Source organism: Haliotis asinina, chromosome 5 (genome assembly GCF_037392515.1).
Source record: "Haliotis asinina isolate JCU_RB_2024 chromosome 5, JCU_Hal_asi_v2, whole genome shotgun sequence".
In the NCBI taxonomy this organism is placed as follows: domain Eukaryota; kingdom Metazoa; phylum Mollusca; class Gastropoda; order Lepetellida; family Haliotidae; genus Haliotis; species Haliotis asinina.
This window is the reverse complement of record NC_090284.1, coordinates 26,751,601-26,776,182: the sequence shown is the minus strand read 5'-3', so window position 1 is coordinate 26,776,182 and position 24,582 is coordinate 26,751,601. Positions and strand designations below refer to the sequence as shown.

At 39.3% G+C, this 24,582-nt stretch overlaps 1 protein-coding gene across 2 annotated transcripts in view; it reads left to right on the top strand.

Moving 5' to 3' along the window:
• LOC137283645 (cGMP-dependent protein kinase 1-like) overlaps window positions 1-24,582 on the top strand; it is an 84,976-nt gene that overhangs the window by 44,980 nt on the left and 15,414 nt on the right. The window contains exons 4-13 of one of the 2 annotated variants that reach the window (XM_067815250.1): window positions 3,091-3,204; window positions 3,967-4,072; window positions 7,743-7,806; window positions 8,597-8,674; window positions 9,379-9,473; window positions 10,543-10,611; window positions 15,829-15,906; window positions 17,199-17,273; window positions 21,037-21,169; window positions 23,684-23,823. In XM_067815250.1, coding sequence (XP_067671351.1) covers window positions 3,091-3,204; window positions 3,967-4,072; window positions 7,743-7,806; window positions 8,597-8,674; window positions 9,379-9,473; window positions 10,543-10,611; window positions 15,829-15,906; window positions 17,199-17,273; window positions 21,037-21,169; window positions 23,684-23,823 — 952 coding nt within the window. The remainder of the gene's footprint in view (window positions 1-3,090; window positions 3,205-3,966; window positions 4,073-7,742; window positions 7,807-8,596; window positions 8,675-9,378; window positions 9,474-10,542; window positions 10,612-15,828; window positions 15,907-17,198; window positions 17,274-21,036; window positions 21,170-23,683; window positions 23,824-24,582) is intronic. The other variant, XM_067815251.1, reaches the window with a different exon arrangement.

Sequence of the window (24,582 nt, the reverse complement as noted above, 5' to 3'; positions counted from 1 at the left end):
TGACAGGAACCAGTTTGAACAGATATATTTGAAGCATAAACTGATAGTCATCTGTCATTCATAAAGCACATACTGCTATCTCAGAGTCACTCTCTGATTGTTGTCTGATGTGAGACTGTTTGATTGCTTGCTGTCAAACATGGGATGATAGTCTCCTTCACCTTTTATTTCTTCCTATCAATGGCTGGGCTGTTCCCTGCTGTCCACGTTTGAGGGAAGTATAATATAGAATATTGTTATCTACAATCACTATCTTTCTTGTAATTGTACCAACAGCCCTTAACCATGAGCAGTGCTTTCTACTGAAGGTGCTGGTGGTTTTAACCTTGCCCAATACCATCCCTCACTCTCCAAGATTGTTTCCACAATGATTCTGCAGGGACTTTCCAATGTTATGCCTGAATCAATATCCTGTTAATTGAGTGTCGCAGAGCGTGTATGCTTGGACGTTTTATTGCTCAGCTATAGGGAGAAGTGCACATCTATTGGTTGTCCATCCGCACAACTCAAGCTCAGTTTCATCAAGATTCCTGCCAACCACTTTTTTGTGGCCATCTGAACCTGTTTATTTCTCCCCTATAACAACAGTTCATCAATAAACCTTATGGTTGACTTGTAGGATGTGAAGAGGTAAATGCTACAAGAGCGAGCTCTGCATCAGTGCAGACTTTACAACCTGTTCTCCAGTAAATGACAATGAGTGGAACGGAACTGATTGCTGGTTTTGAAGAGCTATTGGTTTTATAGAACAAACATGAATGTGTTGGCTCATCAGAGCTTCAAGATAGTGTGCTAGAAGATGTCCGAGTGAGTCACTGGACATTTAGGTACGTCAATCACCATGAACAGGTGCTCACCAGTTTGGGGTTGGACCCAGGTTTTACCAATCTATGAAAGGCTAGATGACTCTGAGTTAATTTTTTATACGTTTCTTTGTACATGTTCATATGGTCCATGGTTCAGATATCTGGAAATTTGTTTATCTTCACGATTTCAAGAAAAACACACGTGTTCGGATAAACGAGGCATGACTGTATTTACATATGTTCTGTAAAGAAACAGATGTGATACCCTGAAGCCCAGAGTTTAGTGAGGCCAACCATCACGCTACACCTGTTAAGCTGGGTGTAGGATACAGAGTGGAGGGAGTGGGTCATGTTAGCGAAGTATCTTTGGCCTGACTTCCTAGAACCAAACAAACCCAATACTGTTTGTTCTGTGAATCACCAGATGCCCTAAGCATTGTCATTCCCAAGATGACCTTGGTGTACATGGGGCCTTAAACCTTCATTAGAATCTGTGTAGGGAGGGATTGTTTCAGTGGGGTGCCTGTGGGTCCACAGTTGTGTACTGGCTGCTTCAGCATCTGATCAGGAATCTCTAGATACCCTGCGGATGTATACGTCTGCTCACACTGTCCATTAGATCAGTGTATACATGCTTAGCAACAGGAAGACACCGCTAAGCATGACAGGAGAGAACAGCATGCATGCACAACATTACTTTCAAAACACTGAATACATTTCAGCATGAAAACAGTACTGATCCATTAACAACTGTAAACAATATCATGACCTCAAAATAATGGTGGTTTTGATTTGAATTTATTGGAAAGATAGCTGGTGTAATATGGGCACATTTCTGTTGAGTTTTCTGGAGAGAGAGAAACTTGAATCTCCAATAAATGTTCTACCCAGTTGCTATTGATGTACTTCTTCCTCAAGACAGTTTCACCTATGGGTTCAATAGCATCAATCTCTTCTTCGGTTAAACAAAGAAACATTAAAACAAATCAACAAATTCTTTTTATTTCGAGCTCAGGGTTTTTATTCATTAGCACATGTCTGAGGGAATGTTTGTTTTAACAATTACTGCGTCAGCTCCAGCTGCAGGAGTGGCCAGTCTGTGCTGTGTTTGTTACCACACATAACTAGCTAATATTTCTTTACAAGACCTAAAAATAAGATTTGTGTTGCTTCAAGAAAAAGGCTGATAACTGCGATAGAGCTTTCAATGTTTTGTGTTTGATGCCAAGGGGAAGTGATTACTCCTGGTGGTGGCTCTGACTTCGGAGGGGAAGGGCCATCACAGTCATTCACAGTCACCGTCAAATGGAGTTTTTATGTCAATAATCAATTCTCCGATTATGGCAAAAATGGTTTTATTGCTTGAGCCAAGAGGGAATTGATTCTGGGCGTTTTGTTTAATGGAGTAAGGCACAATGTCGACAGCTCCCTAAGCTGGAGAAATAAACACGTTGACTCAATATGTCATCAGTCACAGGAGTCAAGTGAAACGTAGCTCTTTAGAACTACCTGTTAAATTATCAGTGCTTAATAAAAGATGTTGAAAGTTTATTGATACTGCAAATTGATTAAGATTTCAAACAAGTAAGTGGAAGTTGACATGCAGGCATGAAGTCAGATTGCTGGCACATGTCCTAGCATGACTAAATCTCATCACACTTTACTTGCTTCAACTGAAAGACATACAATTAATGTCTGATGGCTCATAAATGTTTGTGATGATGCCAAATTGAAGTTATAATCATACATATGTCAAGAAAGACTTAAATTACTACATCAACAACAGGCAGGTCTGATGTACATGAAAACTGGAGGAGTGAGTCAGTATGGTTTTATGCCACTTTCACCTGTAATCCAGCAACATCATGGCAAGGGACACCAGAAATGAGATTTACACATCTGGGGAATCAAACACAGGTCTTCAGCATGATGAGCAAATGCTTTAACCACTAGGCTACCCCACTGACCCCAAACCTTTGAGATAGCATTAACAGATAGTGATAATCTTTGTGATATCTCAAATGATATGTATTTTAACTTAGGTCTTAAGTTTGTGGTAGTTAGGATTTACTATAGGAATAACAGGCTTGTCACACAGTACAACAGTTTCAGTTCTGAAGTTTCAGCTGTACTTTAAGTAGAGTCAGGAAGCCAAGTGATAGAATTGAAGGTGTGATCCTTGATATGGATGGACACAGTGTGTGAAGAACCACCTTTCTGTCTAGTCTGTGATATTTCTGGCCTATGAAATGCTCAGTCACTCACTCACTCATTTGTCTTCCAGAGGGAGAACTGGAGGTTCAGAAGGAGGGTCGGACGCTGGGCAGGATGACACCAGGACGTGCATTTGGGGAGCTTGCAATCCTCTACAACTGTACCAGAACTGCCTCTGTCAAGGGTAAGTAACTTAACAGCTGGGGAAAATCTCTAGAAGTGTGAACCTGTGGCAGTTTGGAGAACTTTCCTTGAGTTTGATAAGATTTGGCTTCAGTATGACGCTGGTTACATATATTGAAAATACAGCTGTAATCGTTTATGATTTTTCATGACACAATTCAAAACTCTACAACATGGACATGTTCCATGGATCATCACTGGCCAAGAATTGAAAACAGTGCACTACAAACTCCTCATGAGATCAACTCTGTGTCCATCACTATGCATCATCAGTCAGTATTCATCTCAGTCAATGTTAACTTTACTAACGTGTTTATTTCATATCAAAATTGTTCACACTGATGTCCAGTCTCATCATTGGTACGTCAGCCTACCGTATCATTTGTACACCAGTCTACCCTTATCATTTGTGCACCAGTTTCCCCTTATCATTTGTGCACCCACCTCCCTGACACCCCAAAATTCACCTTCTTGACGCCATGAACTCCACTTGCCTGATATCTTGAACACCCACCTGTCTGACACCCAGAACTCCCAACTGTCTGACACCCTGAACATCAGCCTGACACCCTGAACACCAACCTGTCTGAGACCCAGAACACCCACCCATCTGACACCCTGAACACCTTCCTGTTCGATACCCTGAACATCCATCTGTCTGCCGCCCCAAAACGCCCACCTGTCTGACACACTGAACACCATCTGCCTGATACCCTGAACATCCACCTGTCTGCCAACCCTGACCCTGATGTGTATGTTGCAGCGGTGGTTGATGTGAAAGTGTGGGTGCTGGACCGCCGCATCTTCCAGGCCATCATGATGAAGACTGGTCTCCAGAGACGAGAAGAGAGCACAAGGTTCCTCAGAAGGTTGGTGCCATTCATCACACTAAACCTTTTAGTCTCAAACAAATTAAGTGATTCCCTGTCACTTACCTCTAGTCCTTTCATTCCATCCTTTCTTTCATGGGTTCTTGAGTTCTTGGGCTTTTTTTTTGAGTTTAGCAGACATTTACCTGTCATGATACAAGGTGAAGCAATTTCAGGGGTATTTGTCGATCTGGGGTTATTTATTACAAACCGACATGCCTAAATCACTGCTCATATGGACAACAACACTGGTTTGCCAGATAGGGCAGAATTATATTACATTACGATTTGATGGCCTTCATCCATTTAGTCATTCAGTTATTGACTGAAAGTTTAGTCAGTACTGAGTTTAACGGAAAATGTCCAGGATGTAGGAATCTTGTGGATACACTAATCGGACAGTTGTTTTGCATCAATATTTACCCTTTTATTCCCTGGTGACTAGATGATATTGGGGTTTGATATTTCCCTCCCAAGGCAGTGTGACCATGTATGTGCGTGTTGCAGGAACTCATGTGTCTGGCATTGTGCTTGTCTGGTGATTGCGTTGACCATCTTGGCTGCTGGTATGGCAGTAATGAGGTCCATCTCCATCAGCCATCTCCCAACAATGGGGAAGCAGAACAAAGTGTGCATTGGGTGTCCATAGAACTCTAATTGCCATGTTTCATGTTTGGGGTGGGCTGTCCCTGTAGGCAAATGCCAGCAGGCTGTCAACTCAGATGCTCAATGCAGCACCAATTAGTGGACTGAACATCAGACTGAGTAAATGAGATATTTAATCTGGTGCCATGTAAAAGGGGGCCAGGTGTCATATAAAGAGGGAGTGTCATGAAGAGATGTCATTTAAAGAGAGATAAATGTCATATGGACAGATGAATGAAGAGGGGGTTCAGTTGCATTCTAAAGGGTCAGGTGTCATGTAGAGAGGGATCACATCTCATGGAGAGAAAGACAAATGTCATGTGTAAAAGGGTCGGGTATTGTAAAAAGCGTTTCCTGCCATGTCATGGAGAGAGGACTCAGGCATCATGAAGTTATTTGTTTTATAGTAGCAAATGTTTGGTGTCATGAAGATTATGCATTATGTGGAATGCTGTACAGAGATTTTGAATAAGGGCTAGTGTCATGAAGAATGAGGTCAGTGTCATGTACATAATGATGTTAACATGATGTAGCAAGGATTAGGTGTCATGTAGAGGGAACCAGTTAGATACCATGTGTATGGGACCAGTGTCATGAAGAATGAGGTCAGTGTCATGAGTTACATGTCACAATGACCCTCAGGTGTTATGTAGAGAAGACGGAGGTATTGAAACTGGTGTGATGTAGAGAGGCTGTCAAGGCCCAGACAGTGTTGTGAAGTGGGAAGGCACAGCTCTCGATGCCAGAGCGCTGATGTCTGTGTCAGATGAAGGAGTGGTAGTCTGGTTCAGAGCTTCAGCTTACACATAATCGCGGCACAGTTTTAAAAGGTCTCCATCCTTCTGTTGAACCCTCTAATAGATAGTTCACGTGAATAGGCATCAACAAGTGAATATTGATTTGTCAATAATCAGTTATATATAGGGCCCCTTTCTCAGTAATTTGGCCCATATTCAAAACCACCCTCACTGACCAAGGTATCTGTTGACATCTGTAAAATTATGGTATCTCAGATGCCTGTGAAACACAGACTGAGGCTGGTGTTCGAGTTGCTGTGCCTTCTAGCATGTTCTGTAGTGACTGACACCTATCGCCTCACTGTTTGTCAGTGGCCATCACTGATATTAATGTGATTCGATAGATGGGCCTTACACACTGTGGTCTGGAATCACAAAATGGAAGTCTTTAATGAAATGTAGTATTTCATTACATTGTGAAGCACTTGCCGTGTGCTGTAATTATGGCTTGACATTCTGAGCAGGATCGTCTCAGGCATCAGTGAATTGACTCTACTTGGACTTGAAGAGTGAATCAGACATTTCACACAGCCAATAGTGCCTGACCACATCACTTAGTCAGCCATCGGTGGCCGGTCAGGGAAGGCCACCTTCAGACAGTAATACACTAGCAGTTGGACTCACAAGGCCTCTAATTCAACTCATTAACCATCTTGCATCCTGTTCCGTTAGTGAGATTAGAGTCTCAGATGATGACTGAAATGTGCGTGCGTGCTTGCGTGCGTACGTGAGTGTGTGAGTGCGTGTGTAAGGATTATGGTATCAGTAACGTATTGTCTGAATGTCATGTGCGTGCATGTGTTTGTAAGAAGTATGGTTTCAGTAACACGATGTGTGTGCGTGCTTGCATGTGTATGTAAGAATTGTGGTTTCAGTAACATGTGTGTATGCATGTATATGTAAGGATTAGAGTTTCAGTAACACAACATGTGTGTATGCGTGTGTGCATGTGTATGTAATGATTAGGGTTTCAGTAACACGATGTGTGTGTGGATGTGTATGTAAGGATTATGGTTTCAGTAACACAATATGTGTGTATGCGTGTGTGCATGTGTATGTAATGATTAGGGTTTCAGTAACACGATGTGTGTGTGCATGTGTATATAAGGATTAGGGTTTCAGTAACACAATATGTGTGTATGCGTGTGTGCATGTGTATGTAAGAATTGTGGTTTCAGTAACACGATGTGTGTGTGGATGTGTATGTAAGGATTAGGGTTTCAGTAACACAATATGTGTGTGTGCATGCATGTGTATGTAAGAATTATGGTTTCAGTAAAACAATATGTGTGTGTGCGTGCATGCATGCATGCATGGGTGCATGTGTCTGGTTATGGGTTCTTTTCCTTTGGGGGACATGGTAGAGTTGTGTTTTTCCACTGTGACTTCTTTAGAGACACTATGTCACTCACTCAAGGACATCACTCACCCTCATGTTGGGGATGGCCATTGGTGCCAGATTGTATGGCTGAACATTAACTAACCAGATCTATTGTTTATGTCATTCCTTTGAAAATACTGATATTCTATCATAGTTTAGTCAATGGTTTGCAGCAGTAGTCCCTTCAGATAGCTGGCTGTTCAGCTAACTGATGCATGTATTTGTGAAATGTGGTTGTGTTGTCTTACGAAAAGAGCATATTTCCTGATGTGGGTGATATGATGTCTTTTTAAAGTACTTGTGGCCTCAAGGGTGGCCATATCAGCATGCATTAGGTCCACACTCAGCAGTTCTGTGTCTGCTATGTAGTTTCTTCAGACATACTTTCACTTGCTCATGGAAGTACTCTTTATGTGTTAAGAAAAAGTGCAACAATTTTGAGGAATGGTTCCCTCGCCCCACAGGTCTCTAGAATCAATATGGAGCTTTTCTCCTAGCCGTTGCAAGTGGTGTTTTCCTCCTCAGTCGTGGGTCTATTATAGGTCATTTGTAACACTGAGTGCACTGTTTCTTGGGGCAGATTTGTTTGCAGTGAAATGATCAGCAGCTCAAAATAAAGATGGAGCTTATGGTCATACATTGAGAAAAGTGACAGAAAAAATAATTAATAATGCAATATAAGAAAAACAAATTGAATGTTTGAATTATCACATTACATACAGCCCTAACTATTTAAGGACACATTTTAAATCTCAACTGTTGAAAACACGATATAAAGCAAATCTTATGTGATCATGTTTTATGGTACAATGTGAATTACAATTGAAATGCTTGTCATTGTTTCCAGTGTGCCTTTACTAAAGAATCTGCAGATGGACAAACTGGCCAAGATTGCTGATGTATTGGAAATAGTGAGTAATTACAGTCAATCCTGGTTCATAATCACCCTTACATGTATTCATTGGACAAGATATTTTCATGTATTACAGATATGTCTGTCATGTTATCTCTTTCCTTGCTGTACACCCAAACACTGATAGTTTCATGGACACTTGGACTGTTTGCAACTCGTGGCTCACAGCACCAGCTCTACAAAATATGGGCACCTAAACATTAATACAGATAATATTTTAGTAGCCATAGTGACATCAACTTTTGTTTGTGACTGTTATCTCTTGTTGACACTTTTTATGTGACAAATGTCTCTTGTTGACATTTTGTATCTCTTTACCTCTTGTTGACAATGTGTATGTCTCTACCACTAGTTGACAATTTTATTTTTAGTCTATATATCTAGGTCAGCTATGGAATTATTTCTGTTCTGACTCTATGTATTCTAGACTTAGAGTTTGGAGTACAAACAATTAAAGTATTCTTTCCTAAGCTTAGATAGCACTTCCAATGATGCACTTAAGACTATTTGATGTAATGAAGGATGATCTTAATGTTCTAAAATCAGACACAGACTGTATAAGATGTCAATTTATTTAGGATAATATCAGGAATTGGAGGAAATAAGTTCTCACATATCTTAGTGGACATCTGAACCATGGTATATGCATTTATTCCTGGTCTTTAAATCACTATGGAACTGATGCAGAAAAAGTTACCCTAATCATCATTGCCCAATGTGTTTCCTATTGTAAATATATGTGCACAGTAGCCCCGCTGGTCAGTCTGATATGGCATATGTCTGTCTAGGACTTCTTCCATGAGGGGGAGTACATCATTCGCGAGGGGGCCAGCGGTGACACATTCTTCATCATCAACAAGGGGGAGGTAAGTACAGAGTCTCTATTATAGGAATATTGTCAGGAGTCAGTGAATGCATGAGTGGGTAAATTACAACACAAGTTATAGCAGTGTTCTGGCAATACCACAGTGTGAAGGAAATAGGTTTCTCACTTGGTGCCGATAGAGAGAAGCAAAAATGTAAGATGTTGTATATCTAACGAAAGAGGAATACATTCTGATTCCACAACATGTCAAATATTTCTTATCTCATACGAAAATCAGATATGTGCCCAACATTGTGTAAACTATGGTGCAATTGTATTGCAAACATGTTCCCAAGTAGCGCTGTAACTTCTGTAAAATTTTGCAGTATGTCTGAAATTTAGGATTGAGATTTTTTAGAGGCATTTACGAGTTGGTGAATGTTTAAGACAAGTATTTGGATGGCGACTTCATTTTTATTGTATAACACAACGATTCAGTTCACTTGAAGAAGGGGCAAGGAGTAGCCCAGAAATATTGTGTTATACAATCAAGAAGTTGTCATCCATGTACTCGTCTTACATGTATTCATTGTTGATATGATGACACTATCCATGTGATTTAAATATTGAAAGTTAAGTACTGTTTATTTTGTAACTGTTAATAAAGTGAACGTAAACTAACAGCCGTTATTTTGTTTTCAACAGTGTTGTTTTGAATTTTACTGATTAATGTAGCTGTCATCAACACCAAACTGACTCTTGCAGGTGAAGGTCACTCAGACAATACAAGGTTATGATGAACCGCGAGAAATACGCCGATTGAAACGTGGTGACTACTTCGGTGAAAAGGCATTATTAAGGTAAAGAGGCATAGCATATTATATTGTATATAAGGCATGTTCACATTATATAGCATTACATCAAGACTGCCACACTAGTGTCAACAGCTGTCAGTATCAGGACTATACTGTCCAGTGATGTAAGTCCACAAGAAAGATTGGCACATGCTTTCAGTACACTATGTATCATTATTTGATATGATCGTATATTTGTTGAGATTCCAAAAGTTCGAAAGGAGTGATTTCCTCAGAGACTGTAGAGATTGAAGCAGCCATAGATCTGAGTCCACATATGTAAACATATGCATTATTGCTACACAAACATATTTATAGTCAATTTCTGTAAAAATATGACAAACCCTGACCTGAATACAACCAAAGACCTTTTGGGCTACCTTGGCCATGAAGATCCAGGTTAGAACTGATCTTCGTAACCCATGCTTGTTGTAACGGGTGACTAACGGGATCGGGAGGTCAGACTCACTGACTTGGTTGACACATGTCATCGTATCCCAATTACATAGATCGATGCTCATGCTGTTGGTCACAGGATTGTCTGGTTCAGACTGCCACATAATAATTGAAATATTGCTGAGTGTGGTGTAAAACTAAACTCACACATTGGAATAAACTGATTAAGGCACTACAGCACATCACTGAAATGTTGAAACTGAGATTTCTAATCAGTATCATGAGCTGATGCCTCTGGAATGTCGTCCCCGAGGATAGCAGATGCTTCTCATGCTGACTGCACAGCCAGTACTGATACCTAGGTTGGCAATAATGTGACAGGTCGACTCAAGGTGTTGGTTGGGTGCTGATCATTTTCAAATTTGTTTCAGTGACCATTGCAAATCCTTGCATAGCACCAATTACAGGGTACTGATTGGTGATTACTTTTCATATTAATGTGATGATAGTGTCTGATCTTCTGTTTGCCTACTTGCATGTTTCATTTCCTACACGGAATCACATTTTGCTCTATAGCACAAACACAAAACTGTGGATGGTGCCATGTTAATAATCACATGTGTGTTTGGACAATTCCATGTAAACATGAGCTTTACATCATACATGATTTTCCTTCTAGCGAGGACTGCCGGACAGCCAGCGTGATTGCCCAGGCCCCTGGAGTCGAGTGTCTTACCGTAGATCGAGAGTAAGTAGCTCTACTGGTTTATAATTTGTACAAGAAGTAACCATTTTCATGAAAGACTCAGTAGGTTTCTAATTATTTCATGGCACCATTCTGGTATTGTCATGGGGTGAACCCACAAAGAAACTGGCTCTACATCTTGTATCCATTTAGCAAATCAAAGCTGTCTTACTAATGTGATCAGTGAACATGTTATCAATTCTGCTGCACCACTGTCATCCACTTCATGAAAGTACTCAAACTTGTTATATTTGCTCAAACTTGAGTTCTGCTGCAAGTTAGTAGATGTCAGATTTGATATTTGATATCTGATAAACCTTCAGTATGCCCTCTATGTTAAGGACATATACTCTCAATGTACCCTTTGAACTGTTATAACATCCACAGTTTCCAACATAACATAGCTGGTCAGGACATCCCTAAATGACTGTATATGCACAAAATGTTTGGCTTGTATGATTGAAATTTGAGGATGTTATGAAAAACATCATTTGCTTGGCAGTCTGTTGCTAATTATAAGATTGAAAAACAGATCATCAAAACAAAAAATCTTTGTTTCTTAGCTAGCTCAGGCTTCAAAGTTGTTCTGTATTTTGGCATGTATTTTCCAAAAATGGAACTGATATTATTAATTAGAAAATTCTCCTTAGCTTCTTCTTATGGTTAACAGATCAATATTCTTTTTGTTTCAAACATGAACTTCATTGATCATGTGTTTTACATAAACTGAGCCTTGAATGTTTTTACTGAAGTTTATAGAGGAATGGGACTTTTGCTTTTCAATGCACTGGTTATGTGTTTCCAGAAATCAAAAGTGAAGTTGGTAAACTAAAAGTTCTTTTGACTTTGCTTATAGGGAGCTTGTAGTGTAGTTTCATAGTTTGTATTGGATATGTGAAGTCAACTACCACCTGATGTGGATAGTCAAAGTAGCATATGGTACATTTCTCTGACAGGAACATTTTAGTACTTTCAGCACATGGTGGAAAAGAGACTGCTTCTGTTTTTACAAACACCTTTGTACGCAGTCGTTGAAGCTCCATGACTTAGTTCCACATGGCTCCCCAAGCATCATGTTCAATACAAATCTGGGAATTAACTTAGATGAAAACTATATTACCCTGCAGTTGAAAAATATATTACTCTGAAGGTGATATAGATTTGCACTTGTTCAGCAGCAGTGATTCTCATTTTCATAATGGCAGCCATCTTTAAAAAGGCAAACTACATGATGTTTGATGGAGTGTATATGTGAAAATGAGTTGATGTTTTAAAGCTTTCTTTCATGTTCTGATTCCATGAAGGCCATTTATGTACCCAGTGGATATGTATTGATTTCCTTTAGGAGGAAAAAGTTGCAGTGCCATCGTGGAATTAGCCTTTGGTAAAGCATATCCTGCTATGACTGGTGAGTTCCACAATATGGAGGCTCAAAACACTCATTTCAATAGGAGTTAAAAGCTTGAATAAAATGTGGTTCCATGGGAAGGGCTTCATTATGTTATTGTTGTGTGATTCAGTACATGCATTGTTATGATTGTGCCAACATTGCTCACCGCTCCCACCATTATGGAGCTGTCTCAAATTCATGTCTTTCCAAGTCGGGGAGAACTTTTCCCATACGCTTGCAATAAAAACCAATTTCTTCTGCACTTGATTAATGTGAACCTTGTTGGGAGGAAGGGATTTTTCTCTTTCAAGAGCAATGACAGACCAATCATAGATGAGGAATGGCATCAGAGGCGACTGACTGTGGGAGAGATTCTGTGCATCACAGGGTCGCTACAATGTCATGGTTATTCAGTTTCATCCTGTCAATCAACACAATGAAGGACAGATTTTCAGAACCATAAAGCACTCAGTGTCCACTTCAACAGCTTCAGCTCAGAATAATGAGCATTACTGGACATGTTTAGCCATACTGGAGAGTGAATATGTCTTTGTCCAAGGTTTCCATGACATTTTATCAATGTCATTGCAATGGCATGTCAATCTCATTGAATAATGTAGTACATTCGTCTGTATGTCATGATGCTGACGTGTTAGTACCTGCTTGTTTAAGGTATTAATAACCTTCTCGAAGTTAGGTTGTTGACATGACAGTACCTCACTGTCAGAGGTATTAATCGCATTCACTACGTCATGATGTTGACATGTCAGTACCTCATTGTTTGAGATATAATTGACATTCTCTGTGTCAGGATGTTGACATGTCAGTACCTCATTGTCTGAGGTATTAATGACATTCTCTGTGTCAGGATGTTGACGTGACAGTGCCTCATTGTCTGTGGTGTTAATGACATTCACTGTGTCAGGATGTTGACATGTTAGTACCTCATTGTCTGAGGTATTAATGACATTCTCTGTGTCAGGATGTTGGCGTGACAATACCTTATTGTCTGTGGTGTTAATGACATTCTCTGTGTCAGGATGTTGGCGTGACAATACCTCATTGTCTGAGGTATTAATGACATTCCGATTACATATGATGAAAGAATATGTTTCATTGATGTGTGAAGTACAATGCCAGTGAGAGTTTGTTATATACAGTTATATTTCTACTCAGGTTTGATACATATTTAGGTGAGTTACAGTGCCCACAGCACAGGTTCAGCGGCCTACCCAGTAGTGTTGGGAATTGGTCGAAGTCTCACAATTTATCATTGGTTCATTATGAATGAGCAATCATTGAAGCAACTGGAATGCACCATTTTTCAGATTGTCTCATTCAAGTTGTTACAGCAGATAAGTTTAACATGATGCAACTTGCTCCTTTAAACTAATGACTCATAAATGATGAACATAACCTTCCTGGAGTGTTCAAGAAATGTTCAGTCATTATCTTTCAGTAAGTGATGTGAGTTTCCTAAGAATTAAACACATTTGCAGGCCCTGACAACTTCTAAGATATGTTCCATCGTCAAGTGTTTCAAACACGAAAACAGTAGATCCAAAATCATTTGTATTCACTTGTGATCGAGTAAATGTGATTGATTGCTCGGTCGTTTGGCCACTGTGACCAGTCTTTGATTATTTCAGTTAATCAGAACATCACTACTATTCAGTTTCCTTTTCAAAATTTGATAATCTGATCTATAGAAATGTGTTAGATCCAGTAGTAGGAAGAGCACCATCACTCAGCAATCACTAGCGCCTTGCAGGGTGACAACAACTGATCAAGCTTGCTTGTCAGTCCTGCTGTGTCACTAATGTGAAGATGTGACATGGTGAAATTGCCAACTTGAACCTGATTAATATGACAGGAGGCCTAAAAGATCCCTCGTCGAGTTAGACTATTAATACCAGGGGAACAAACAGACGGTTATTAATGTATAGCTGTAAGAGGATCATAGTCTGGGACTAACCCCAACTGTTTCTGTATGTGAAACATGCTGACATTGAATTAGTAAGCTGTGGTGTCCACTGCTCTCTGTGTGCCGTGATGCATGTAGCCTGTAATCACGGCAACCAGCAGGGCACAGATGCAATCACGTCTCCATGCAGTCATCCAGCAGACATGGTTATTACACTCTGCATGGATTCAAAACATAAAATTATCCTCCGTCCGATTTCAGTAACCTTACCTCATTTGGCATACCCACATCACCCAGCAGGACCAATGCAGTGTGCATCAATACGTCTGATGGTAACATTCTTGCACCAAGACTAATTATCCAATCCCGTCTCGATAGAGGATTATGACAATGATTCTATGCGTTGTTACTCAAATTGACCATTCGATAACTCAACATAATGGGTAATTGATCACAGAGACAAGACACTACCTCGATATGCACAGACACTGATCAATGTAGAGTGTTCAGCCAATACTTTCTCTTACTGGCAGACAATTTCCTCAGATAGATCTCATTGATCGTTTAGTTATGATTATCAGAAATCACACTAGATGAAAATGTGTATTTATCATTTTGGCAAAATAATGAAATTCAGACAAATAAATGCACAGGATGTGTGTAAGCCTGAGCATGTGGTCAGATTGCCAGGTGGCTCAGCTATAGTTTGTTGTTGTAACGTACAGAGCATCACTCACACTTGTGAGAATGGCCAACGTATTTCTACCTTTGAACAGATCCTAAGAGCAAGATTAGTATCAAAATGTGTTTGCAGAAGCAAGAATTCAATGAATTTGGAAGAATGGCTGTTGAAAAGTAGCTCTTAACAAATCAATATAATCAAAGTCTATCTAGGTTACATAAATATTTTGCAATGTGATCAGACTATCCTCTTGTATTGATTTTGCTATGTCATGAGGAAAGAAGTTTTGCTCATTTATATGTTTTTATTTTAAATATTTAATACTACACTTAATTTTTTTTAAAAATCATCTCATTGTTATTATCTTAAAACCAAATCATTGCATGCATAAATTGTAGATTATTTCAGTGAAAAATACTGTCATTTGATATTGATGAGTTCATTTCAGTCATTTAATGTTTCCTGCAGTAAGGGATGGGTATGATAGAAACACTGAATACGTTTGAAAGATGTTATTTCCTCAACAACAATTACTGAGTTATCATACTCAAACTGCAACAGATATATCTTTTGTTGAGTCATAAATGCATCCATTGTTTCTCAAACAGTGTTCACAATGGGGGACACTGTCGGGTAGTCAAGTGGTTAAAACATTTCATGTCAAAGACCCAGGATCAATTCCCCAAATAAGTACAATGTTTGAAGCCAATGTCGTGTGTCCCCCACGATATTACTTGAATATTGGTAAAAGCAGTGTAGCACCAAACTCACTCACTCACTCATTGCAATAGATGCCTATTGCCATGGCAATGAATAATGTTGAGTGGATGCTCATAACATCAGCCTTGATTATTGCTGGATTTGATGTGAGCCAAATTAAATTATTTTTTTTAAAAAGAATTAAAAACAAAAAGTTCAAAAACAAATGTTTAGGTACACCAAGTTCTTTAAGACCACACAGTATAATTGCTTGATTAAATTGTGCATCTACTTTCTGATTTGTTGACATGGCATTTGTTGTGTTATGTCACAGTAATTTGTGTCTTCACAATAATAATGGTGTGTTGGGGTAAAACATTACCAGTTATTTTGGGACTGTTTTTGTTCTCAAAGAAAAAAATGAACTATTCTCAAGAGAATATAGTAAGATGCATCGTCAGAAATGTTGTATAAAATGTTCCTGTTTGGAATCAGTGTGTTTGAAGGCATATCTTCGTTCCACAGGTCTTTCACACAACTTATAGGGGAAGTGAATGAACTGAAAAATCGGGACTATGGAGATGAAGCACGAGGTGCTCAAAGGTAAGTACAGCAGTGTTCTCTTTTGTCTTCTCTTGTTTTGCATAATAGCAAGACCAGGTGTTGTAACACCTTGCAGAAGAATGTTCCATCCTTTTACAATGCTTGTGTTTTGTCTTACAGTGTTGTTGTGTGATTAAATGGCATGCACATATTTCATTTGAATATTTATGTTTGTGATGCAACATGACTATTTCTGCACCGTTCACACATAGTAAGTATAAAGTCACCGGTTATATACTATACTGTCTCATTGTCTATGCACTCTTTACCATACCACATTTCCCCACCATATACACCCTTCCCTCCTTACACATGCCAAATTTCCCCACCATATCCACCCTTCCCTCCTTACACATACCATATTTCCCCACCATATACACCCCTTCCTCCTTACACATACCATATGTCCCTACCATATGCACCCTTCCCTCCTTACACATCTATACCATATTTCCCCACCATATACACCCTTCCCTCCTTACACATCTATACCATATTTCCCCACCATATACACCCTTCCCTCCTTACACATCTATACCATATTTCCCCACCATATAAACCCCTCTCTCCTTACACATACCATATTTCCCCACCATATATACCCCTTCCTCCTTACACATCCAGGTCGTAGTGTCTCATCCACCCTCTTTCCTTGTCTGAGAATATTAGAACCAACCCCAACATCAACCCCCACCCTAGCCACAGCCTCAGTGTTAAACCAGCCTCACTCTAACCCCATCCTCACCCCAAAACCAGCCTCACCTTTGTCACAGCCTTACCCTATTACCAGCCTCACCCCAAAACCAGCCTCACCTTTGTCACAGCATTACCCTATTACCAGCTTCACCCCAAACCATGCTTCATCCTAACACCAGCCTCATCCGTAGCCCAAACCTTCCCCAAATACCAGCTTCACCTCAACACCAGCCTCACCCAAGCTTCACCCTCACCTTAACCCATTTATACAAGTTAATCTCAACATGCTGTCAGCTCCAATGTTGAAACTAGGCAAGACTGTCTTCAGCTGGAGACAATATCCATTAAATGTCTCTCCACTCATGACTGTTCCAATCCCTTTCCTGCTGCCACGTGATATTATCAGAGATCCTTAGATGGCCGTCTTCCTGCTGCTGCCTAAACTTGTCACCATCTGTCCTGTCACTGTATCAGGAGTCACAGACACACATGCCCCTCAAGTATAAGACATTTCTCGACAGTGTCTGATACCTGTGCCAAGTTTCACTCCAGTCATAATCACTTCCAGTCTTATCAACTTCTTTCATGATCCCCAGGATGTCAAGAATCACCAAGCCAATAAAAGAACATCAAGCATCAAGTGTAGTCCGTATGGAGAAAGTTAACACAAAGTAAATCCTTGACATCTGTAGCTTGAGTTTTGACCATTAGAATGTACTCGATGCCCTCTTGGTGGCTTGTGCTGCTCTCTCGCATGCTGCCTGACAGAGCTAGTCACTACAGACATGGTCCCTACATTTCAGATATTATCCACTTCTTCATTTTGTGAAATCAGTAGATTTTGCTTACTTGTATAAGATTGCATTTTTAATATATGATGAAAGGAGATTGATTGTTGCATGTACCAAGGTCTTCCCCTCAGATACTGCAGTCATGGCTGGTGCTTAGCATGTGACAGGCAGGTTAAGCCTGTTAGGCCCAAGTGATGCTGTTCTTGATCTTCCTCCGACAAGGACTGCCCTCTACATGCATGTGATGTGGCTTGAGTTGACCTCCTGTAATCCTAGGCCTTAAATGCATTAGTAGATGGTTCTGGAGTCAGTGGATGTGACAGGTGCTCTACTTGTTCACCAGTTTGCCAGGCTCTCCTTTATTTATCTATACCTGATCAAATAACCTGAATTTTAACAGCTTGATCTTCATGTACAGTATGTGTGGATTAATTCAGTATGACAGTTAATAACCAGCCTTTGTATTATCATCTATAACAAGATCTGTTAGAATTGACATGTCATTTAAAGATGGCCGAAGATATCTCTAAAGCAATGAACAAAGTCTGCCAATTAACTGTCAATCAACTGCAGGCAGTGAGAAATCATATGAGGGATCTACTCCGTAATTTCCAAATTGGGCATGGCAGGGGATGGCAGTGTTGCTGTCTAAACAAGTCAGGAAATGACAGTGGCATCATAAGAATTTAAGACATTGTAAGAATCCCTTGGCAACCATGCATTGTTAGAATCCCTTGGCAACCATATATTGTAAGAATCCCTTGGCAACCATATATTGTAAGATTCCCTTGGCAACTATACATTGTAAGAATCCCTTGGCAACTATACAATGTAAGAATCCCTTGGCAACCATATATTGTAAGAATCCCTTGGCAACTATACATAGTAAGATTCCCTTGGCAACCATACATTGTAAGAATCCCTTGGCAACCATATATTGTAAGAATCCCATGGCAACCATATATTGTAAGAATCCCTTGGCAACTATACATTGCCAGAATACCTTGGCAACCATATATTGTAAGAATCCCTTGGCAACCATATATTGTAAGATTCCCTTGGCAACTATACATTGTAAGAATCCCTTGGCAACTATACATTGTAAGAATCCCTTGGCAACCATATATTGTAAGATTCCCTTGGCAACTATACATTGTAAGAATCCCTTGGCAACTATACGTTGTAAGAATCCCTTGGCAACCATATATTGTAAGAATCCCTTGGCAACTATACATTGTAAGAATCCCTTGGCAACTATACGTTGTAAGAATCCCTTGGCAACCATATATTGTAAGAATCCCTTGGCAACTATACATTGTAAGAATCCCTTGGCAACTATACATTGTAAGAATCCCTTGGCAACCATATATTGTAAGAATCCCTTGGCAACTATACATTGTAAGAATCCCTTGGCAACTATACATTGTAAGAATCCCTTGGCAACCATATATTGTAAGAATCCCTTGACAACTATATATTGACCAAGTTATGAACATTTGTCTGACTCCTCAAAAGAACCCTACAGCATCATGGTCCAGAATGGAGGCCTTGATTCTCCTCATAGAGACAAAGGGTGTCTGAGACTTGTCAGTAATTATAGCATTGCAGTGATGCAGTAAGGTGATGTTCGTGCCTGTATTGCAGCGAGAGAGCAGCTCCCACTGTGTTTAGTCAGGCAGGGCCACCAAAGGCAGATGATGAAAGTATAAAGCCTCTGAAGTAAACATGAATCTTTGGTAGCTAGTAGATATGTAGCTCAACAGTATGGATTTGTAGGCCCTTCTAGACAATACTGTAGTAGTGATAACATATTTTAGATAGAGTTCTCTTTTGAATATTTTTATTTCTACTGGAATTAGTCCTGCTTCATAGACTTAAGAAGGGCTGTTGTTAGGTTATATCCCACTGGACATCTTCGGCAGATTGTGTCCGGGATATTCCCTATGTAGTCTTCAGGGAATGGGGAACTGATAAGGTCTTGAGAAACCTTCTTGTAAGTTTAGATCAGTGAAATAGTTCTCCTTCCTTTCATGTGGATCTGCATGGAAGGTATTAATTTTGGACAGTTCATTCTCAACCAGATTCTCATATTTTTACCTTTATTATATTTAGTGATGAACACATTTATTTTGTAATGTTTGTAGCCATGTGACAATACTGTATTTATGTATTTTTTTTATTAAATGTAAAAGACTACAAAAAAGGTGAATAGTTAATAACAGTCCTTATACAGATATGTCAGATATATGCATGAATACATTCCTTCACAGTATTGTTCAGGCACAAGAATTGCAATGTATGGTAATTTGGTTCAATTTTCACAGTGTATTCCCTTGTTGTTCATTTCTGTTAAATGTCAAAACATTATTCTGCTGCAGATTTAACATTTTCTACAAAACTGCGTGTATATTAAAAATTTCACTTGCTTTGTCCTACTGCAATCTGAGATGTAAGATGTAACATAAGTTTGCTTGTTCTGTAGCTGGTCTCCTTTAAAGCAGGTATAGGTCAGCGAGAGTGGAACAGCCATTTAAGTTCTCTTACTTGTAATAGTGTGGGGATGAGTCTTCAATAAGCAGTATATGAAAAGTCAGCTTCGGGTGTAGGGTTTCCACAGACATCTGGATATTTGAGTCATGCAGTTTACTGTTGCTTTGCTATAAATCAAGATTAAGGCAGAAGAGTAACAATAGTCTTAGCTATCATCAGTATATCGTTGTGAGTGTACATGACATTCATTAGTATATTATAGTGAGTGTACATGACATTCATCAGTATGTTGTAGTGAGTGTACATGACATTCATCAGTATATCGTAGTGAGTGTACATGACATTCATCAGTATATCATAGTGAGTATACATGATATTCATTAGGATATTATAGTGAGTGTACATGACATTCATCAGTATACCATAGCGATTGTACATGACATTCATGAGTATATTGTAGTGAGTGTGCATGACATTCATCGGTATATCGTAGTGAGTGTACATGACATTCATCGGTGCATCATAGTGATTCCACATGACATTCATCAGAATATCAGTGGTTGTGCATGACATTCATCAGTATTTCATAGTTATTGTACATGACATATATCAATGTGATTGTGCATAACATTCATCAACACATCAGTGTGATTGTACGTGACATTCATCAGTATATCGTAGTGATTGTACATGACATTCATTAGTGTATCTATGTGATTGTATGTGACATTCATCAGTATACCACAGTGATTGTACATGACATTGTACATTAAATGTGTGTGTTTTGTACTGTTATATTGCGCCCTTGTGAGGGAACAAGTACCTACTTAATGCCCCTATTGTATATTACATGTGTGTTTGTATGTGTGTTAATACTGTCCTGTGAGCAACACACACCTGCTAAATGTCTCTGTCAGAGTCAATAAATGTGAGTGTATTTTATAATGCTGCATCTCAGTGAAGGAATAAGCACCTGCTGTGTGCCTATTGACATTAAATATATGTTTCTGTATGTATGTGTATTTTGTAATATTGCATCTCTGTGAGGGAACAAGTACCTGCTAAATGTCTCTATTGTACATTAAATATGTGCATTTGTGCTGTAATACTGTGTCTGCTAACTACATGTATTTTATGACTTGTAACCTTACAGACAGAGCGGCACAGAGACCTCACTGCAGACGTTACAACAAGAGAAAGTGGATGCAGAATTCCGTCACATCAAATTAGAAGATATTGACATCATAGCAACGCTTGGCATGGGTGGCTTTGGGCGTGTTGAATTGGTAAAGTTATATTGTTAGTTTACAGGCAGTAAACATATTGCTGGCTGTTTTTGTATGTATTAAAGAACAATCAGGACAGTATCAGCTGCAGAACGGTTGTATCACTGACTGAAACAGTTTAGATCTGTGGACACAGTACTCACAATCCTCCAGTCCACAATGGAACCATGGCTGCAGTTGCCTTTGAAGTGCAATTTATTGAACATGCTTTCAGTTTGGCAAAGAAACGTTTCCCTGATGTAGAATCAGCAGACGTCTGATTTCACCTTTCATAACACCCACCAATAGTTTGTTCCTGAGGCTCTGCGTTATAGTGGCATCGTCTGTAAACCTTTAATCTGTTGGTGTATGGACGAAACAGCTGACCACTCTCTGAACCTCCCATTTCCACTACTGCATCATGCTGGAAAGAAAATCAATTCCTCAACAGAATTTTAAACCAAAAAGCTCTTATGAAATTCTCTGAAGCTTTTTACTAGATTGATGGAAGTAAATCCACTGCTCAATGTTAAGCTTAAGTGCAGTAATCATCCAACTCTACTCCTTGATATCTGATTAGCTTCACTTGAGTTGTCTCCTCCATGTAAACTGTTGTTCTTCTCACAAGTAGTAGTCAGGAGGATTTAATGGCTAGTCATAAACTGACTGGACCAGATTCACCGGCCTGTGTTTCATCAAAAGATTACATCAGGATGTATACCTGCTAGAACATAGCCTACAGACTCAGACTGGGTCCTTGATTGTTACAGTAATTGATTTAGGGAGAAAACCAACCATGGAAATTGCTTACACATTATGAGTGAGTGATCTCAGTAATCAGGTCAATATACACTGTAATAGCATGTCTGCTGTTTGGATGCGATGGATATTTACCAAATATTCCATTACTGTCTTCAGTGGCAGATATCAGTGTCACAAGCATTGCAGTGTATTCCTGGTTTTCTTATCAGTTACCAGCTGTGTTTAAGGGAAGGGAGTAAGTAGTACCAAGGGTGGGTACCCTGGCATCTTGCTGCTGGACTCTGACACTGCTTTCCAAGATTGGATCCATAACATTACAAACCACATATTAAATGTTTTCCATGTTCCAGCATGGTTTACAAGTACTCTTTTTGTGGTCAGCTAGGTAACTACAGTCTTTTAAAATTTGTAGTAACCAACATATTGATTGTGGCAAGTTCTTTGTAGTAATGGTTTGTTAGCTAGATAGCTACTTAATATTAAGTGAGTGACATAACCTTTTCCATTATTATAAACAAAGGTACACTCCCATTCTTCGCCAGCTCCCAATTCTCTTCCTTGGCTCTGGATCAGTGAGATGACTGAATTTAAACTGCTTTCCCTTCAGTAATAACATAGGCGCATAATATCTACAGAGCATGATAACAAACTGGAAAGATCTCACTTGCTAGTCGTCCCTTTGTATAAGCTCAAAATCTTTGGTGCAAATTCATTTTCTCAAGCTGCTGCCACTCTCTCCCATCAGACCTGAAACCTCTCCATCAATGCCTGGGTTTTGAAGTCCAAGCTCAAAATTTACCTCTTCAAGAAATATATGAACACCAACTCTTGTTTACATAGAACCTGTACACCTGTTATAAACCTAGAGAATGTTCCTGTGTTATGTGAATGAGGCGCTATGAAAGTACACTTATTATTATTGAACATTTCTGCTTTAAGTTGTCCTTTGTCCAGTCCAGGTCATCTACTCAAGACAGTTGTTCCTGTCACATTCATGTTTTATCTGACAGTCAACTTAACTCAACAATTCCATCCATCAACCACAATTTTTTGTAACATGCAATAGGTGTTTCTTCAGCGGTGTTGAAATGAAGCCATTCTCCTACACAGTATTGACCCACGTTAGTCATTAACACCAGTGAAGACCCATCTAGTCCTGCTTCTTGAGGTGGTGGTGGTGTTAGAAGACAGGCATTGATGCAGATACTGCACTTGAATCAGACATGACAAGAACTAAAATATAACCCACATACAAAACAGTTTCTACCCTTTTAAGATAACATCAAGACTTGTTTTCATTTAAAGTGTGGTGCCATGACTTTGTTTCCACTTCACAATCTACTTTACTGAATTCATGGTTCGTGCAGAACAATGCAAATATGGCCGACAAAAACAACATCAGTGTTATTTACACATTTTGTAAGAGGCTATTGTTACAAAGCCAGCATTATTTTCTATTCTCTGTTTAGATATAAATCTGAAAATAATAAACTTAATTTTCATTATCATTTGCTTCAAGGAAAGTTAGGAAATTAACTTCCAGTCAATGCTGGTTTAACATTTAATATGTTGTTCTTGGACTTGATTGAATAGGGGTTTTTAACCCTGAAAGTCTGGACATATGACAGTGCAGTGGAGAACATGTAAGCTTAATGTTAAAACAAAGGTTAACATGCACCTTGGATCTATTCAGCTTATGAGAATGTGGTGCAACATTGTAGTGTTCATATGTACAGAAAGCCCACTTGCTCACTTGTGCTTCCTTCCATGCAGGTTCAGCTGGCCGGAGACAGAAGCAAGACATTTGCGTTGAAGTGCCTTAAGAAACAGCATATTGTAGACACTCGGCAACAGGAGCATGTGTTCTCCGAGAAGAAGATCATGATGGAGGCCACCACTCCATTCATAGCAAGGTACAGCTTTAAACATACAGGAAGCAATGATTGCATGTTACTAGCCTAGGAAACAAGCCCCCTATAGGTATCATGTAGACAAAACTCTGGTCAATCATATAGACGAATACAGCACAAAGGTATCCATTTCCCCCTCCAACTCATTTTCTGTTATGTGCTGTATTTTCTTTAGCTTCTGTTTAGAACATACAGGATCAGGGTTGAATGATGGCCTTGAGTGATGGCCATTAGTAGTGGTTTTTTATGCTTTCCGGACAGTATAGTCTCAGTCAGCTATACTTCCTAACAAACATTTACACTCACCAATGTAAATATAGCCTTACTTCAGTCTAGTGTTATAAACTTGATTTTATAAAATATTCCATAATGTTTAAAAGTACTCTTTACACATGAACTGATGTATGGTAAAACAAATTTGTAATATTGAAAAGATTATTGTCGTAAGTTCAAATATCATTGAAAATTGGTGAAATTTGGTGAAAACGTTACACCAAAACACAGCTGTTCACATGCACAATATTAGCTCCTGCTTTTCAGCAAGTTGATCCTTGTGCGATTCATCTGCATACAGTTTGCACTTGGTTCCTCCAAGTTTTTTCACTGAGTCTAAACTTATGAAAGCAAGTATATTTACTAAAATTAGCAGGCGATGTATGGTGTGCTAGATGTCACAGCCATTGACTAGCACCCTCACAATAGCACATAGAACTCAGTTGGAGTCACAAGCCTGAAACAATTCTTAATGACTAAAAGATTCAG